Source organism: Plodia interpunctella, chromosome 13, assembly GCF_027563975.2.
Source record: "Plodia interpunctella isolate USDA-ARS_2022_Savannah chromosome 13, ilPloInte3.2, whole genome shotgun sequence".
NCBI classification, from domain to species: domain Eukaryota; kingdom Metazoa; phylum Arthropoda; class Insecta; order Lepidoptera; family Pyralidae; genus Plodia; species Plodia interpunctella.
In genome coordinates this window covers 4,331,179-4,351,654 of record NC_071306.1, presented here as the reverse complement: position 1 = coordinate 4,351,654, position 20,476 = coordinate 4,331,179, and the positions used below count along the sequence as shown (strand labels likewise).

At 36.6% G+C, this 20,476-nt stretch overlaps 2 protein-coding genes and 1 long non-coding RNA gene across 9 annotated transcripts; 1 reads left to right on the top strand and 2 right to left on the bottom strand.

Annotated features, from left to right (window-relative positions):
- Positions 1–92: 92 nt before the first annotated feature.
- On the top strand, positions 93–816 carry Bet1 (Blocked early in transport 1). Its single transcript, XM_053753384.2, has one exon. It carries the CDS (start codon positions 381–383, stop codon positions 717–719), a length of 339 nt encoding a protein of 112 aa, XP_053609359.1. The 5' UTR covers positions 93–380; the 3' UTR covers positions 720–816.
- Positions 817–930: 114 nt separating this feature from the next.
- Positions 931–2,307, bottom strand: LOC128674656 (uncharacterized). Its single transcript, XR_008405187.1, has 2 exons — positions 1,873–2,307; positions 931–1,525 (listed from the first exon to the last, which is right to left on the bottom strand). It is a non-coding gene; the product is annotated as an uncharacterized LOC128674656 (long non-coding RNA).
- Positions 2,308–5,750: 3,443 nt separating this feature from the next.
- Positions 5,751–19,244, bottom strand: Chro (Chromator). Of its 7 annotated transcripts, XM_053753383.2 has the most exons (21): positions 19,215–19,244; positions 18,661–18,772; positions 18,256–18,389; positions 17,638–17,823; positions 16,972–17,064; positions 16,379–16,480; positions 15,431–15,627; positions 14,945–15,086; positions 14,273–14,355; positions 13,836–13,978; positions 13,564–13,716; positions 13,333–13,451; positions 13,192–13,248; positions 12,779–12,934; positions 11,490–11,624; positions 10,736–10,978; positions 10,272–10,361; positions 8,675–8,803; positions 8,235–8,372; positions 7,653–7,815; positions 5,751–7,371 (listed from the first exon to the last, which is right to left on the bottom strand). In XM_053753383.2, exons 2-21 carry the CDS (start codon positions 18,764–18,766, stop codon positions 7,262–7,264), a joined length of 2,679 nt encoding a protein of 892 aa, XP_053609358.1. In that variant the 5' UTR covers positions 18,767–18,772; positions 19,215–19,244; the 3' UTR covers positions 5,751–7,261. The 7 variants fall into 7 exon arrangements, with proteins under 7 accessions (XP_053609358.1, XP_053609354.1, XP_053609351.1 ...); XM_053753379.2 differs by lacking the exons at positions 18,256–18,389; positions 18,661–18,772; positions 19,215–19,244 and adding exons at positions 12,327–12,350; positions 17,989–18,149 and having other exon boundaries at positions 12,779–12,933; positions 13,230–13,248; XM_053753376.1 differs by lacking the exons at positions 18,256–18,389; positions 18,661–18,772; positions 19,215–19,244 and adding exons at positions 12,327–12,350; positions 17,989–18,148.
- Positions 19,245–20,476: the final 1,232 nt, after the last annotated feature.

The window sequence follows — 20,476 nt, the reverse complement described above, 5'->3', positions numbered from 1 at the left end:
TGGTATGTATGTACCTACTACCTATTCTTTAACTGCGCCATAATAAAAAAATAATAAATATGTGACATTTTGATAAATGTCATGATGACACCGTCAAGAATAGTGCACGTCACTATGTTTTGATATGTCGGTTGTGTTGTAATTTGTAATAGAATTATTTATCCGATTTTAAAGAGTTTATATAATACTAAAAACTTCTTTAAATTGGCTAGTATTCACTGAATTGTACGTATTTGTAGATAATATTTATTGTAATTGGTCATCGTTTGTACTAAAAAGAAGAATTGACTGGACATCACAAGACAACACATTCTCCACTAAATATATTTTTTAATATAGTAACTTAACATCTACTCCTCAAAACGGCGGGTAGAAGCAATATGCGTCGCGCCCGGGATGGGTACGCGTACCAGCCAATACCAAGAGTTGCTACAGATGATGTACTTGAAAATGAAAATGAGCGAATGGCAGAAGAACTCAGTGGAAAGATCAGCACATTAAAGCACATGACGATACAAATCGGCGATGAAGTGCGATACCAAAGTAATATTTTACGAGGGCTCGATGATGATGTTGACCGGAGTTCTGGCTTCCTGGGCAAAACTATGGGAAGAGTGCTGAAACTGGGAAAAGGAAATCATAACTATTATATATTTTATTTGTTTTTGTTCTCGATCTTTGTATTCTTCCTACTTTATATTGTTTTGAAGTTTAGATGATCTGACATTGTACATCCCTCTGGTTATAACATCATTTAATCCCAATATATTTATTATGATGGTCCCATTGTGATGTAAATAAATCCTGTATTATATTGTTACGTCTATTATTAATGTTATCTAATTGGTGTCACACCAAATGGTTCACTACTACTCTAGTGTGTGTAGAGGATACAGCTGGCATAGGATTTTTAACACATATAAGCACAAATCACTTTTAATGAATTATTTTTATTTAATACATAGGTATACAATACAATTCTTTTAAAGTTTCACAGTTTTCCTCACCAAGTTTATCTTTAGTGATTGATATTCGTAGCTGACATGGTGTCTCCAATGTGACACTACAACTTCTAGCTGCATCTATCAATAGTGCTATAATAGCACACAAAACCTGCATGTTTTTCTTTATGCAGTAATTGTTTAGATCATCTAATATAATTAATGAGGGAACACTTTTCCACTCAGGCAATGTAGAAATACTTTCCATCAGTGATTCTAAAGTCTTTGCATAAAGAAAACTAATCATCTTCATGTAATGTCTGTTAATAAGGGTTAGGTCTTGGGATAGTTCTGGCAACTCATTCAACTCTTCATGAAGTATATAAAGTACTTTCCCCTGTTTTGCAAACTCAATGGCATCCTCAAATAATTTCTTGCGATTTTTCGGTTCATCTTCATAATAAATTAATAAATTATCTTGTCGAAATTCCATTATAAAGCAATGGCTATTTTATGAAGTACCTATAATGTTTTTAAATCAAGCATATGTTCCCCATGCTTCAATAAAATGCATAAATTCAGATCTGAAACAAAGTTCTTAAAATCAAAACAAAATTTTAAAATAGAAATGCTATTTTATAATTTTATTTGTTCATCAAGTATCAAGACTAATATTATTATACAATCGACATTTATTACAAAAAAAGAATTATATTTCCTTCTAAGTTCTCAACTCAGTATTCTCAGTAACTAGTGCATTTATAATATAATTCATGACTGAATACTTTTATAGTGCAAAATTGAAATGTGTTTAAGCAGATTACGTGTAATGCCGGTTCCACACTATAGTCGAACAGTTTGCCAAACTTTGGCGGATTCGATATACATTACTGGTTTTTCATATGCGATAAATAAAAGCACACATACTAACTACGCAATGTTCACGAATCACGTCGGGATGTGACTGAGATTAGGGACACTTATTGCAAGTCGTCTGCAAGGCCGTTTGGAACAAATTGTAACGTCAAACAGATTGCATAAAAGAAACTGGTACTATTTGAATAGCTCCAAAAGAGTATCTAATCACTTGAATATAATTTAATGTTCTTATGTGTGGTCTCTCTCTAGTATTAGGCCTAGACTGCACTTGCGACTTTTAAGCTAGGCTGAAACCGCGCAATCAACATAGAACATCGTGTCTACGAGAGCACGTATGTATTCTGTGCACAACGCTACTCAGCTACGTACCTACCTAATCTCAGTGATATTATTACATTATTCTTATCTATGCCTAATCTACCTACGTGGCCCGGCCGGCCGACACAAACAAACAAGCCGGGCCACATGCACATGGTAGGTATGTATTTTGTTTCATTATAAGTAGAAAGTACTCTGTGGTATTTTGGTTAGAGTCAAATGTCACTGTCAATTAGACAATTCTACCAACACAGCTGTTAATAACGTCTAACGTCTCAGCATGCTCAGCTCAGACCATTGCTCCATTGAGCTCAAGGAGTCTTGTCAACATATACGAATTTTACTTATACATTTATCAAGCAATTATGGTACAGAGCGTCAAATATATGCTTTTCTCTTTTTTCTACCGTGTTTTGCATTTGACGACAAGGACAAACATATTTTGCTTATAGCTTATTTGTGGTAACACCTGTCAAAAGGTACGTGCCATGTCCGCCATATTATGCGACGGGTTTCGTCTTTCGTGTAGTTTAGCTGTCAACAGGTCGTATTTTTTTAGATAAAATTGCGATTTGCGACATAATTACGCGAAAATCTCCTTGAAATGACGACCGACCTCGAATGACGCTTCATAGGTTAGTTAGTTGTTTTCTTTGAAAAAGCGATTAAAATCATTCCAATTCAAAAGTAAAACTAAACAAAAACATACGAGGGCTGCTATTTATGTATCCGGAATAACAAAATTAAACAAACATATATTATTACATATGGTTTTATTGTTTCTCGAAGTATTCTCCGCGATGATCTAAGCACTTCTGCATACGATGAAACCAATTTTCAAAGCACTTTTTCCATTCTGATTGAGGTATGTCCAAAACGTGTGTTTTGAACGCATCAACGGCCTCTTCGCGGCTCGAAAAACGTTGACCACGTAATTTATTTTTAATGTTTGGAAATAAATAAAAATCATTGGGTGCCAGGTCGGGGCTGTACGGCGGATGACCCGTCAATTCAATCTTTTGACCCTCCAAAAAATTATTTGTTTCAGCCGACTTGTGGCAGCTAGCATTGTCGTGATGAAGTATGATTCTGCGTTGTGGGTTGTTCTTTCGTATTTTTTCAAAGACTTCTGGCAAACAAATGGTGGTGTACCATTCAGAATTAACCGTCCTACTATTCTCTAGTGGCACTGTAGCTACATGTCCGTTGATACCAAAAAAACAAGCGACCATTTGCTTTAAAGTGCTTCTCGCACGAACAACTTTTGTTGGATTCGGTTCATCTTGAAAGACCCACACCGTTGACTGCTGTTTAGTTTCAGGGTCATAAGCATAGATCCAGGTTTCGTCACCTGTGTAGATATTATAAACAGCTTTTGACGTGCCACGGTTGTATTTTTTTATCATTTTCTTACACCAGTCGACACGAGCCTGTTTTTGATCTACGCTCAAGTTGTGCGGAATCCAACGCGAACAAATTTTTTTAACAATTAAATGTTCGTGTAATATCGCGTGTATACTCGTCATACTAATGCCCAGAGACGCCTCTATCTCGCGGTATGTAACATGACGATCTTGCATTACTAATTGTCGCACAGCATCAATATTTTGTTGTACCACTACCGATTTAGGACGACCCTCCTTAATTTCATCCGTGAGCATAGACCGTCCACGTTGAAATTCCTTAAACCAATAATACACAGTGGTTTTCGATGGTGCTTCATCTCCAAAAGTTAAAATCAGTTGTTCGATGCACTGTTTTTGAGTTAATCCACGCCGAAAATCATAATAAATCATCGCGCGAAAATGTTCACGAGTTAAATCCATGCCAATGAAGACAAGCTATTTTCAAAATTGGCGCCAATTGAAAAAAAACAAATGACAGGGACATGAAAAATATTTATTCTCTATCCGAAGAGTTCTATTTTCAAATGTTGTAATTACTTTTTAAATATTCTAGAATTATTGGCCAGTTCCGGATACATAAATAGCAGCCCTCGTACAATTGTGGTACATTTGTGGTATTTTCATATATTTCATCTCGTCATTTGTTTACATTCTGAAATAGTGATATGCTCAATCAAAATAAAGTATAACATTTTACCCATCTGTTATTATAATTGATAAAAATATATAAAATAAACTGTTATTTTATTTTCATCCTAAATACCCTCTTCGCAATAATCCGAGCGTAATGTCCCTCTTGCATTTTGAGCCACTAGTCTTCAGTGCCCAGGGTAAGCTTAATTTTATACAGAGTACATAAATAAAGTAATAAATGGATCACGCAGGACAGGCCTTTAATTTTATATAATAGTAAATACTGGTTTTTGTCCGCGGATCGTCCGCGTGAATGTAGTTTCTTTTTTAATTTCAGGAAACAACATTTTCAGGACAAGCCTATTTATTGTGCTCTGTTTAAAATAGGATCTGCTGTAAGATTACCTTGAACAGACAAAAACAGCAAAGTAATGTCCGTTTGATAGCACAGCGTAAAAGCCATCTGCATCCGCAAACATGCAGATGTACTGCAACGTCACATCATGGCAGCCTCAACAGTAAGTTAGTACTATAAATGCGTTATTATATTGAACCTGAAGGGCACTGATCGATCCAATATCAATAATCAGTCCGCAGACTTCGGGTGTACAGGCATAAACAGTGTAATTTGGTACATTAGTACTTAGCGAAAACTAGTGGGACCTAGCCAGATTGTCATTTTATCGTAATCACCTATATTTCAAATTTCAACGAAATCCTTGGCGCCGTTTTCGAACACGCGATCACAAATATACAAATTATTAGTTTAATAGTATAAGATAGGGTAAAATAATTTAAAATTAAGTTAATTTTACCTCTCCTTCTAAATTACTTATACCCAAAAGGAACTTTTAGTCGCATCCCTAGCAGTGGCAGCCATTATAAAATGGCGACGATTTGCAGTTTAGTCCTCTTTATCTTTAGTCATTGCCATTGCTCAGACACTCATGAGGCACTCAGACAGAACCATTACGATCTATTCTCTAAGGACAGAACATCCTAAAATGTCAGTCTGACTTAATGTAAAAAAAAAGTTCATAAAATATTAAAACGCGCGCGCGAGGCACCTTTCTATATGTGATTAAACGATAGATGTGTACGTGTACATACAGGCACCATGGAATTAGTAGGAACACAGTACGTACTAAATCCATGACAGGCACTGTTATTTTGAGTAATGTATTTATATTATCTCGATAGGGTGGGTATTGACCACAATGTTTTTATGAACAGTCATACCACAGGGTATTGACCCTATATGGTATGAGGGATTGATTATGATTGTATAAAACGAACAAAAATCTATACTAAAAATACTATAACGTTAGGCAATCCCACAAAATCTGAATTTAGTTTATACCGGTTACGGAAGCTATATAAACGAACATTGATAGCTTCTACGACCGGAGGTTTTCACCTCTAGAACATAAGAGTTGGTTCTCTATTTTCTACACATTTTCTAGGAGTGAAAACCTCCAGCGAAAACACGCCACTAATATTAGTATTATAAATAACGATGATTATGTACTTTACATACATGCTTCAAAGGGATTTGCTAAATAAAAGTCATGGATATATGTTTAATTTTATTACACGTATATCATCAAAATAAAATTTAAAATAGTTTTGTTAAACACTATTTGGAATTATTATTGTAATACATTTCAAATCAGACGTGTCTATTTACATAGGTACTTCACATATCTCTCGCACATATCATTTACTTTAAATATAAAAATACATGCTGTTGTACATTAGTACTTTCTCCAGTACAAAATTAAAGATTTTTGGGTGAATTAAAAAATTGTCCAGCTGCCTTTTAATATTGATTCCACAGCCAACCGTTGTTGGCCTAAACTTATATACTGCTCTGTCAGCTCCCGAGGTTCCATACTAATTTCAAAACCGCAACTCACAGAAAAAAGAACGAAAGGTTTTCCCTAAATTATCACAGAACAGTAGTTTTCACATAGAAAGGGCGCGCAGTTTTCAAGTAAAATTCTCCTTTGTGCGTGGGCCGTTATTTTATTAGCATACAAACGTGTTCACTGCATTGGCATATAATTCTTTAAAAAATGAATTACCTTTAAAAAGAAAGAGTACCTAAGCTAAAACACCTTAAACCGAAACCGATGATAAAGTATACATGCTTTTTTTCTTGTAAGAATATATAGAAAACTAAAATATCACCTTACATAAACGGGGTAGCAACTATTCATATTCTTCTCATATATATCATATTATTCTCTGTGAATACCAGTTGGTACAGGAGTTTCACTAATTATTTTTTATTGCATGTGGGTAGGATTCAAGTTTGTTGCGCCGCTTCTTCTTCACCTGCGCTTCAGTAGACTAAGTAATTTTTTGACGTCAATAAGTGATGTATATCATCCTAAATTTAATAAAGAATTTTGAATGTGTTATGCGTTGAGATAAATACGTCGTTTTTGTGATGGGGCGCATTGTTATGTATGTATGTACATCACCAATGACACGACCTTTAGAAATGAACAATTTCTTTTTTCGATGTGTAACTATCTGATAGAATAAAAGTTGATGTACTCACTGTACAAAGAATTATTTATTACCTCAAAACATTATTCCTATTTACAGAACATTACATCACTCACACTCTATACAAAAACTAGTCTTACTTTGACTCATCCACTGCATTAATATTTTGGATCATTCATTTACAAAGGGAATTCAAAACTAAACAAAGTCCAAGAATTGTGTATGTTGATAACATGATTTTCATTGTAATTTATAGCATATTTTTATGATTCTTGAAAATGGTACTTGAAATATTCATCATATTAGTTTGCATACACAGACCAAGTACATTATTAGTAGTTGAAATAAAGCTACCTAGTTATTAACTACATGCAAAAATTCTGTCAGTAAAAATATGCCACGATTCTTGGACTAGTTCAAATTATTATAAATCGGAAAGGAATGTAATCTGTATTATGTCCTAAATAGGGCAGTTAATCCACTTCTAACAAAGTACTGCTGCACGCAGCAGACTGCTTAACTGGATGTAGTCGATCATATAGTCCTACTCAATAGATCGCCGGCGCACTTTCATTCTTGCGCTCTTCCGGCCTCCGTGATGGATTCATACTGTTCTTTATCCAGCTCCGTCATCGTCAGTGTGCCGTCTGGCAGCATGAGGACTACCCGCCGAGTGCCGCCTATAAAAAATAATACATTTTAAAAAATCAACTTTCATCTTTACACAATAGAGCTATTGATGTAATAGCGCAATAAAAAAATGTTGTTTCCTAAGGAATAGGTGAGCAATTCCGATTTACGTTACATGGCGACGTGACTTCTGGCTGGGGCCACTGTGAATGCAGTGAGTGACACTGAGAATGAATAAATATCATCACAATCGTCCAACCTAGTGTTGCCGATGATATGGAGTGATCGTATTCTAGTCGTCATATGAGTGATGTGGTATACAGATACAGACCAGGCGAGGGCAGGTCGGCCTGCAGCAGCTGCGCGATGACCTGCGTGCTGTCCTCCCCGGGCTCGCCCTCCACCTGCACGGCCACCTGCTGCAGCGCCGGCGTCGCGCCGCCGGCACCCGGCATTAGCTGCGCCAACTGCGACGGGTCTATCGCCAACACGTCCTGCAATTTATTCAATTTCAAATTATTTGTTTCCATTTTCATTTGGAAACGACGAAAACCTTCAAGCTGCATTTCATTCAGCACGGATCGTAAGCAATCTAAGGAATAGGCTAAAAACTAGGGATTTTTATTATAGCCATAGGGGCTAGCAACCTGTCACTATTTTCGAATCACGCATAAATCGTAACTCATGCACACACTAGCGCGTTCTGCTCTGTGCATAATAAAAAAATAAAATTTTAATTAAAAGTGTCCAATCTGTGTCGAAAGTGTTGGTATCGACATCTGCGTTAGCTTTGTGTTATATATTCCCTATTTATTCATAATAAACATACATGTAAAATATTTTAAAATTGAACAATCTACATTGCAGGTCCAATCTAAAGTAAACTAACAATATATGAAGTACAGTCTCTGACCTGTCCGTCGTCCCTGGTGACGTACATGACGCCGTCTCCGTCCGCGTCGACGGGTTCGCCCTCTCCCGCGCCCTCCACTCCCTCCACCCCCTCTGCTGCGACCAATAGAGTCTGTCCGGCCTCATTCTCGCCAGCCACCTGGTACATACGAACGGTTTTAATATTGAACATCAACATTAGTTTTTGTTACACTCAAACTCATGTTAAAAAAGGAGACAATAAATTAAGTATTAGCACTTTTTCTCAACTTACTTCATTCAGTTTTGTTTATTTTTAAACACAGTTTTTTGTTTTTAAACATATAGTATAATAAATGTTCTTCTTTCCGTCCTTTTTAATAACAAACAGTTACTTGAAAATTAATTGTAAATTGAAAATGATAATATCATAAAATCGCAAAAATAAAGGTGAAATTTCATTAACACTACAAAATATAGTACCTGGTAAAGCACGCCGTCTTCGCCCCGGATCATTATGGGAGGGTGTCCCGTGTGTAATAAACTGACTTCTTCGCCGTCGTCCCCTTCTAATAGCTGTTTCACTGTCGCCGCTTCTACTTTTACTTCAGTCTAAGGATATAAATAAAATTATTTTTACTAATAATCGCCCTACAATGCATTTCTCTGCTTATATTGATTGAAAACACCATAAAAAATAGAAAAATAATGAGTTATTTGAGACTGACTTTTTTTCAAGGTTTTCAAAAAATATTGAGTATACAAGGTGTTTGGTCAATGGTATATAAAGCCGAAAATGGTAGATAGGGTATCGTATCCACATTCTCAGAAAAATATTTCCATGTGGAAAAAACGTCACAAAACGGAGTTAATTTTAGATTATGGTAAAATTAGTGCAGTGCTGACCCTGGAACAGCTGATTTCATTCATCTGTACAACTTAATGTTCATTGACCTCAGTACCAGGATTGGTGCAAATTATAATGCCTAAGATTTTTGAGTCTCTGAGAGGACAATATTAAATTTTTAATTATGAAATACATGCAAGATAGCTTTTACGGAACTGTCTCTATTGGAAACGTAAGTAAAAGCAATAATAAGAAATTTTATCTTATTGACAATTGAAGCAATTCAACTTTTAAAATTATTACAAAGTAAACAATTAGGTACAATTTAGGGAATATCTCTTCTGCGAATCTGATCTTTAAAATAACGTGTGCGCCTGTGTGAATGAATGTGAAAGAAATAGGATAGAAAGAGATTGATAGAATGAAATATTGCCTATTATTTTTAGTGTCGATTCCATGGTTCTGTATGATTTATTATTACCTACTCATAAAAAAGTTTGATGTGAAATCTTTGTAGTTTGTTGTTTACGTTTTTCAATTAATGAAATAAATCATTATTTATTAAAAATTGTGTAGTGTCAAGGTCGCGTCGTCCGACGCTATCGGAGACACGCGCGCGTGTGCTCTCGTGCGCAGCTTCATTAAAGGCGGCATATTCAAGTGTTGTGATTTATTATTAAATCTAGGACGAATGTGTTGAAGATTAGTACCTATTGTAAAAAGTGTGTAGTGTCAAGGTCGCGTCGTTCAATATCGGGGAAGCGCGCGCGCGCGCTCGCGTGCCCGGCTTCATCAAAGGCGGCGAATTCAAAGGAAAATTAGGTATGTTTTTGAAACATTTTGACGCACAAGTTTAAATTGTACTAGGAGACTAGATCTTAAAAGGAGTTTCGGGTGGTGTCAAGTAGGACGGCAATACACCATATTTTTTTATTTTTATTTTTGTATGGAAAAAAATATTACAAGATATAATTGTTTTTTCATCACCATACAACTTATATGACCCTCGGGGTATGGCCTTGTCACGGCTTTATATACCATTGACCAAACACCTTGTCTATAGATAATCATTGAGACATTTCAGTTTCTTCAAAGACTTATGATAGTCTTACAACTTTACATGAGGATACGAATTCGAATTTCGACTATATAAACAATAATATTTCGACTATATAATCATATTATCGGTAAAAAATAAGATATTATCACACAGTTTGTTGTAGGTATACTTACACCATCCTCATCAGTCAGCACGGGCAGAGAGGGTTGAGCTGCATCACCTTGCACCAACATTCCTGTTGTGCCGCCAGGTGACATCTCCACCTAGACAATTATTCATTACATATTCAAAACTAAGACTCAAGACACAATCATAACACAGAAAAGGTGTTTAATACTAAAAATAAATTAGCACACAGATATAATTATTTTTAAACTCATGTCAATTCAGACCCTATTCATCCATAGACATGGATTAAAAGGCACTTCTTTTTGGCGATTGCTATGTGCATTCAGTCAATATGATATGACCCTAGTTTCACTAGAACCTCCTGAGGAGAGCACAGGCGGGCTTGACTTTCCTGGTTATTTTAAATTAGGCAAGAAAAGTAAGATGAAAGTAGATCATTACTGGTGCCAATTAAAAGTCTATTTACAATTGTTGATGAAGGCCAATTTTGCTTTAGCAACGTCCTTACCTTCATAAGCATCGTGCCGGCTGCAGTGGACGGGGGCGGAGTGGCCGGGGGCGGCGGCGGGGAGGGCGTGGGCGGCGGGGAGGGTGTGGGCGGCGGGGTGGGCTCCCCCTCCGCGCGTGCCAGCCGCTTGCCGGTCACCGGGCACACCGTCAGCGGCCGGTCCGGGCTCGGCGGAGGCAGCGGACCCAGTTCCGACGGCCAAGGGTCCACGATGCCGTCTGATGTGTCCGATGATGCGTCCGACTGTGGTGAGATAATAACAATATATAAACATGGGTCAACTAGCTATGAAAATTTAACTGTCGACCCAACGTCTTAACGACTTAAGACGTTGGGTCGACAGTTAAAACAAATATGATTCAAAGTTCAGACACCGAAGAGGTAATTTCATAGAAATGTAGTTCACAATACATTTTTTTGTCCAAAAGTCTAACTCCCGCAATATACTTTCGAGAAAGTCTAACTTACGTATCGTAATTTGTATGGTTGAAGCGACATGAAAATTTTCTAATAGTTTTTTTAAACCATACATATTTTGTCGAGTGGAGATAATAAATGAGGGCGCTCCTTTTTTAAGATAATTATTAAAACTAAATAAGCTAATAACATTACGATCTAGCCTCTAGCAGGCTAATGAGTAATTTTACGTTGGGCAAATTTCATAAAATAAAAATGTGTCCATCGGCACTTTTTCTTACTGAAAACCAAGTTACATATTTTTTCTTATTAGACAGTCGTCAGGTGAGTAGCGTACCTGGTCGAAGTCGAAGCTGGCGGGCAGCACGGCGCGGTCGCGGATGCGCACGATGTTGCCGGCCGCCGTGCTCACGGTGTACCCGCCGCGCCCGCGCCCTCGCCCGCTCGCCGTCCGTCGCAGCAAACTGTCGCCCTGACACGAATACATCGACAATATATGTATAAGTACATGGTACATACACACTTCATACTGATATCAGTTTCATCACTGGCGTAATGGCATGCCATTTATGTGCGGTTATCGGGTTTTATACACGAAGTTTTTGACACGTATTAGTTTTACAACAACAAATGAATAGAATCAAATAATGAGTATTGTGCATTATCTTTCATTTGACACCATTTTCAAATTTATTGGCCCATTAGTTACCTAGGAATATTGTATAATAGTTACGTCATTTCTCGCCCCTCCATACCCTTACGAAGTAACTACCGCACTTAACGTGTTCACGAAAACATACCGAATTAGTACATTAATTGGTAGTCCGCATGGCGAAGCTGAATCCCACGAAAGTTAGCTTAATATTCATTGGGGTCTGTACTATTATGTGTAATTAATGACATTCTCTTCTACTCAAATCCTTGAAGGATTTGAATATTTATATTAGCATTATATTAGCATTTCTTGCAAGGGAAGGGTTACACGCATGGGCCTTATGACGTACACACATAAAAAATAAATCTGTAACTATGACAATTAATTGACAGGGATGCCATAGACAACGTTAACACGGCAGTCATGTCAATATAAATATACACTAGTTGTTAAATATAGTTCGATCAATCAGGTGATACACAAATAGTGTACAAGAAAAACTTATGCACAATTAATTACCTGCGACACTCCAGGGTGGGTCAGCTGATAGGAAATAAATTTACGAATGAATGTATTACCATGAAATAAAAATCTACCTATGTATTTTTTTAAGTTTTAGATTTTCATTGACATTATATTAAATTTAAATTATTTTATTTTTGTATAAAATCTTATAGCGGTTAACAAAATACATCTACCTATGTTCAAATTTTGTAGCTCTATGACATACAGACAAGCATAATGACGAACCTATAAGAGCGCGGCCCCAGCGCTTCGTCGCGGGACGTCGTTCTCTGTCAACTGATCAACGCAGTAAATCAAACGTTAATCAAACCTGCTGTGTCGGCGCAATAAGAAGACAGCAGTCTAAGGTTTTCGCCATTCGGTTATGTACTGCTGGTTGACTAGAAGAAATTCTTCTTAGTCCGATGTAGCAATAACTTTTCGTTGTAATGTAATATCAAACCCACCTGCTGCAACTTCTTGTTGAGGATGGTGACGGGCGAGCGGTCGGGGTTGGCGCCCACGGGCCGCTGTATGGTGCGCTGGATGATCTTCTGTCCACTTGGCGTCGTTATCGTGCGCTCCGTCACCTGCTGCCCGCCAGAACCGAATGTTTTCTTCACCTGGACGTGTTATTATGGTGTTACACTCAAAGACAAAACTAATGACGACGGGCTAGCATACCCACTTGAGATGACCTTACAACTTCCATTTCATACTAATCGACAGATTGGACCTTGTAAAACCGGGCACGCGGTGAGGAATAAAAAAACATTAGAATAGAGTTAGCACATTACTTTTAAATGAACAACAATAATGGAATAGCAGTGAAGTATTGATGGAATAATGAGAAATAAATAATAAATAGAAATATAAATACCTGTGTTACAGGGGTGCGCACAGGTGAAGATTTCTTCAGCTCTTCTACAGTCTTTTTCTATAAGATCAAAAAGAAAAGTTTTAAAATTGCTGAAATGACTTTGATAAATGGTTAATGAAAAAACAATACATGGACAATCACCTGTTTTGCAGCTAAGATCTGCTTCCGAATGACATCTTGGTCTATGTTGAGTCCCGGGCCCAGTTTTCCTGGAGAGTCAATCTTCATAATTCCAGAGCTCTTTGACATTATGTAAACACCTGAAACAACCGTATTTAAAAATCATTTTAGCTCTAGATCATGTAGTGGGAAGATGAACTTCTGCATGCCGGTACATAATCTAATGTTAAATGTATGAAAAAATATGATTACCCGTGGTAAGATTGGGCATATGCTTGGGGTCAACCTTGATGACACCCTTGATATTGGGCATGCCTTTCCCGCCCAATCCTAACGATTTTACTAACTCGGGGTCCAGGTTACCCTTTGGTGAAGATTGTCCATTCAGAACCTTCTTCTCTATAGCTGCAACAAACATTTTTTTTTTGTTAATAAGGGTATAGGTGTTTGTACAGCTGATTTAACCACTTGAAATCTTTTTAATCTTCTTCATAGAAACTTCTCCTCCGCGCAACAACACATACCCTTGATTGTGTCGGTATCGGAGTAGTCCTCGTCCTCGCTGGAGGCCTCCCGCTTGATCCGCTTGGAGGCGGGCTCCTCCTCCGCCCCGCACCACGCCTTCACCTGGTCCAGCGCCCGCACTTTGCTGGTGCGCTGCAGACGACTGCAACATAATAGGTTCTACACTATTGGCACGATACTATACGATATACGATATATTACTATAGTTTCTTTCAACATTTCTTTTCAGCTGCGTTGTTCAGAAGCTAGTAAATTATACCTTTATAATTACTATTTTGTATGTATAATGTTAACTAATTTTTGAAGTTGACCGAAGCAAACAAATGGCGTATCAACCATATGACAGCATAATTATTTTAAAATAAGTATTCTAAGCCAAGTAGTGCACAGGTTCAAAAATATTTCAAAAATTCACAACGTAAATGTACAATCTTACCCAGTTGGTGTGAGTGCTGGGCTCTCTGGTTTCTTGACGATGGTCTTGACAACCTGGGGCAAAGGTACGTTGATTTGTTTCACCTGGTACAACACATCTTTAGTCAGCATTAGTTCCAGGAGATAATAGATGATTATAATTGCTATTTTAGCAAAGGAACAATGCTGCTATCTACTATACTGTATGGATATACTACTTGAATAATACTATAACTTATTTCTATGTTGAATTAATGCATAGAAAACATGAAATTTACTGAAATTAATTGTTGAAATAAATAGGACATTACATAGAAAATCAATCATCATCATGATAATGCTGGTGTAGTTGTTATTTAGCATCATTTTTTATTCCTAGCTGTAAATGTCCCCATACTGGACAATCACAAACTTTTAGGAAAAGATTCAAATACAGCTTCTAAAGAATTTGAAATGTATCACATTAATATTTAAAAATTAACTTGATGGTACTAATTCGCGATGTAGATCAGTTTAGTATAGTGTAGTCCTAAACTATTGCTACCATACATTAATGACGATCATGATCACATTAACAGATAGTAAGACCACAGAAATTGTGAAAGAGCCCTGTGGAAATCGTTCATAAAAGTTGTTGGTAAGGCTGCTGTTAACTGATAGTGTGCTGGTATTAAACAGATCACAACAATGTTACCTGCACAGGGTGTTGTTGTTGTTGCTGCTGCTGTTGTCGCAGCGCTTTGATCTCCTTCTGCCGCGCGAGCTGCTTCTCAAACGCCTCCAGCAAATGCTTGCACGTTTCCATGTTCTCCACCGGCTCCCATGTGTTCTGGTCACTGTGACATACCATATTGATAAATTTTCCATTTTGGCAAACCACATGTGATAATTTTTTTTTAACTCTACAAGGAGGGTTGACTTCAGGCAGGCGGACGGTGATAAAATTAAAAATTTTAGTTAATTATTAATTCAAACTTTTTAGGTTAATTTTGTATGCTTATTCTTCTTAGCGAGTCGACTATAGCGTTAAATTTATAAGAACCTCGTCCACTGTCAAAGCATTGTCTGTGGCCTTGTTGGTTGGACACGCAGAGAGCACGAAGATTTGACCCCGGGCTTCGCGTCCTCAACACGCGGGGATAAGAGAGAGCGAGATAGATGGAGGGAGATGTATACTGACTGTGGGTAGCCCTCCCACTTGAGCAGGTACTCGTACTGCTTGCGGCGCGGGTTGAAGCGCTTGGCGAGGATCTTCTCGACGACGTACTCTCCCGCCTCGGCGGGGTCGGCGCCCTCGCGCTCCGTGCGCCGCGCGATGCGCTCCTCGGGCGGCACGCGCTCCTGCGCGTTGCGGACCGACTCCCGCTCACCCACCTCCTGCGCCCACCACAACCGACTTTATACTATTTCCTTACAATTATAAAAAGAAGTCCACGTGTAGCGTCTATCTATACGCGACAAACTCAAAAATAACAGATCACCAATCCTGATAAAAGTATAAGGGTGCTTTTCCTCTAGAGATAAGCTATCAGTCACAATCATTTATTTATTTATAAAACTTCATTGTTCCAAGTAAAAACATACTTATAAACAAATGGCGAACTTAATGCTATAAGCATTCTCTCCCAGCTTAATTCATCATTAAAAAATCATTTATTCACTTAGCACTGGTGGAAAGAGGTTCTGCTGAGCTATGTTTTTTGTATGAAAAGATGCATGCTACAGATAAGGATATGGACATTCTATGTTTTTCCCAGATCAATATGGAAGATTTCCTCTGCTTGATTTTATTAAATACTAGCATTGTGCGCCATATTATAAATAGCAAAAAAAATTTAAGATGTTGTTGTATTGTGTAACATTAGTATTTAATTGTGACGAGGAAAATAGTCATGCCATTTATCAACCCTTAACCATACTGGACCATGAGTCATGAGTGTTTAATGAAATGGCAATGTTTAATGCAGATTTACATGGTAGAAAAAGATTGTATAAAAATTTAGTGATTGACAAATGTGTGTGTGTGTACATCAATGAAATAAAAACAGTATAGGTATATGGACTGAGATTTTATATTTACAAAGCAAAAACTTAACACATGCAAGTTACTCGACAAAGTAACACCAACCTTAGGTTTAGCCTGAGCTGTTGTCTTGTTAGTATATACCTTCTTCTTGCTAACAATAATGTCATCACTCTCCTCACCAGATGGCTGGGTTTCAGAGTCATCCTACAAAACAAATCTAGCATTATTGCCCCTTACCAAATACTGACATTGGTCAGAATGTGGTGAGTGCTCAGACTTGGTATTTTGAATTTAAGTATAACATATGTAAGAGTATGAGTCAAACTTACTAATTTATATTCAATTTAATAACATAAAACTCGACATTATTGCTTTACTGATAAATAAAACCATTCCCAAATGTCATTGGAAAATTTGCATAGTATGTCTATTTTTGCAACAATTCATGCATGTATTACTACATCTATACAAACCATGAATTCTAGCAAGTGTATTTCTATTAATGCTAAACTGGGATAGAAATACATTGGTTGGTGGATATATACGAAATCTTTACCTTACCACAAATCATCAAGCAAAAAGAGACATGATACATCCAAATGTCACAATTTGAAACATGAGCATATTAGTCTTATAAAAAGCATTGAATTTTATTTACACACCACAACCGTGACATAAATAAAAATATACCATACCACTTTAGCAGTTTTCTTTGGTCGTCCACGCTTCCTGGTTTCTAGAAGTGGTGTTTGCACTGGTACCAGCTGATCATCACCCTTCACTTCCATCTATTATACACAATAAGTTAATTATATTTTTTGAAAAATTTGCATGAAGCTTATGTATGTTAAGCAGTGGATAAAATAAGATTTTTGTAAAAATGAACTCCTTCTGGTTCATATAATAAACATTCTGATATTTTACAGAAACCACAACACATTGGTAGAAAATGGTTTGGTTGCAGCAGTCATTTTCGAAGTTAACTTTTTGACAATGCAAAATACACCATTGTCTTATATGGCATGCAGGTTAAAAATTTACTTCAAAGTTGATTGGATTGGCAACCTTTTGCCAACCAATTGCCCTTACCAATCCTCTACAAATGAACTTGGGGCAAAAAAATTTTTTTTAATGTATGTTTATAACGCGATAACTTTTGAACCAAACTTTCGAACTATTGGTCTGATTTTTATGAAATTTAAAAGGTATGTAGGATCTGTCAATAGATTTTTTAAGTTTGTGGGGCAACAAAATCGCTTTAGAGATATTCAAAATTTTGTAAAAACATATCATAAATTCATTGTGTTCACGAGGTATACATTTGTGGTGAATAACTAGTTTTATAAAAATATACAACTTACTACTTTAGCATGAGCAAATTTTGACAAGGCTTGAACATTGGTGCCAGCAGCGATCCATGCATTCCGCTGGGCTTCAGCCATGCGGCACCACTGCTGATACAGCTTCCAGCTGTTGTCAACTGATCCATCTCGTGATGAAGAGCATTTCCACAAAAGGAATGCCCAAACCTGAGCTTTGCTTTCATTCTGGAAGAAAATAAAAAATATACTATATCTCCTTTGTAGCAGGAAAAATTTTAGTCCTCATTAAAATCATTGACATAAATTAGAAAAAAACATTGTATCCATATAGAACATAGAAAAACAAGTGATACATAAGAGTGGACTTATAGCAGTATTTATTTTACTTACACTATCTCGCACAGGAGATTTGCCTGTGCAGTTCTCACTGCTCTTATGCTCCTTAAATTCCTCAACAAAGTGGAAGGCGGAATGGCATTGACCACAGACAAGGACATCTAAAGTAGCCATTTGTTCATGTGCCTCATTAAAATCATTAAATTTTAGTCCTCATTAAAATCATTGACATAAATTAGAAAAAAACATTGTATCCATATAGAACATAGAAAAACAAGTGATACATAAGAGTGGACTTATAGCAGTATTTATTTTACTTACACTATCTCGCACAGGAGATTTGCCTGTGCAGTTCTCACTGCTCTTATGCTCCTTAAATTCCTCAACAAAGTGGAAGGCGGAATGGCATTGACCACAGACAAGGACATCTAAAGTAGCCATTTGTTCATGTGCCTCTGCAATATAACAAATAGTACAGTATAATTTAAACCAATCACAAAGAAAAACTTAAGTAACTAAAATAAATCAATTGAATCTCTAGAATGGTAATTTTTTGTAGTACCTAAATCTCTTTATTTAGGCATTTTGTCATATTTGACTTGTTTTATGCTTAACTGCTTACTTGTTACTACTTGTTTGTGATACATACTGTAGGTATCAAACATCAAAAATTTGGTAAGAATATTTTAAATAAGAGTACAACTCAATGATGCTTTAGTAGCTTACCTTTCAAAGCAACTGGATTTTTTGTAAGTTCATCAGGATTTCCCGCTGGCACTTCTTCCGCTGTTGATGTGCCATCTTGCTGGCCATCTTCTTCCATTGAAGTCATTGTAATCTAATATACAATAGGTATATAAGAAGAGACTTCAGTTATCTATTTATAAACATGATAGAAAACGATGTCCACTGAAAGGTCTACGATAAATAACCTATTTAGGGTTTTAGACCGGCGTCTTCCCGCCAACTCTTCCAACTTTCGGAATATCGGTACATATATGCTAATCGCTTGGTAAATATTATTCAGCTATAGACAAAGACTCGAGAAAGAATATTTGGACACCGCAGGGAATAATTTAAGTAAAAATTTGAGAAAAATTACAAATAATTTAAAGATACGCATTGTACTGTCACTTTTCAACCTACATAGCGCTGATTAATGCATCGAGTGCCGTGTTATATTTAGACAAGACATGAAATCTGGTCAATAAGCTATTCTTCTTTCTCTACACATTTTATATACTACACAAATAAAATATAAATATGTTTATGACACTTACAATAACAATCTTTTTTTCTAAAACTGATGAATCTTCTTCAGAACGCAACTCAAAACGAGACAAATCGCTTCAAGAATGAGATTTTTTATGCCAAAAAAACAGCGTCACCGACACTTCTATGCTGCCCTCTACCGAACAGCGACAATACTTGTTTTCATTGAACATCTTATTCTGAAATGACCAATGGAAGCTCCGAGAATCAGACATGTCGACCAATCATAAAATTTGTAGCAATAGGCATAACGTAACAAACTTGTGGTTTTGATCTCACCAAACGCTTTGGCCGACAAGAAAATTTACACCGTCAATTATATCGACATTTAATTATTTTAGGTTAAAACAGGAAATAATACAACTTGTGTTATTTTGGTCAGAGGTTTGAGAATCAAATGAAAAAATCAGTAGGCTACCTATGTAGTTTAGAGCTATGGTAAACTCTTCCTATTACTTCCTCGTTATTATAGCAGTAATACATTTAAGAAGTCGTCAATACCAAAAAAATAATTTTCTAGGATTCATCATTACCTACATATTTATAATTGTGTCGTACATTCGCAATTTGGATTGATTCGTACATTCGCAACAGAAGTCAAGCTGTCTGTGTAAAAGGATACTGCTCTAGTTTTTTACCAATTCCTTCGGGCGTTCCCCAAGGTTCGCATCTTGGCCCTGTTTTATTTACTTTATATATCAATGATATACATGATGCCCTCGCGAATACTGATCAACTCCTATATGCCGATGATACTAAACTTTTCAGAGTGGTGACTAACATTAATGATTGTTTCAAAATACAACATGATCTTGACTCTCTTGTTGACTATTGTGAAGAAAATCAACTTTACCTTAATATTGATAAATGTCATATTATCACATATACTCGCAAAAAACAGTACATTGACTTTAATTATCACCTCAACAATAACTTGGTCAAAAGGGTTGACTCAATTCGAGATCTGGGCATCATCATGGACAGCAAACTATCTTTTAAGCACCACTACGACCATATCACTCGAAAAGCTTTTAAAAATTTAGGATTCATTAATAGGATTACCAAACCTTTCAAAAATACTAGCACATTAAAAATTCTATACTTCAGTTTTGTCAGATCTATATTAGATTTTGGAAGTAACGTTTGGAATCCTTTTTATCAGGATGACGTAGACACAATTGAGAAAGTGCAAAAGAAATTTATCAAAATACTTAACTATAGAAATAACGTATCGAACCTTTCATATGAGGACTCTCTTAAACGTTATAAA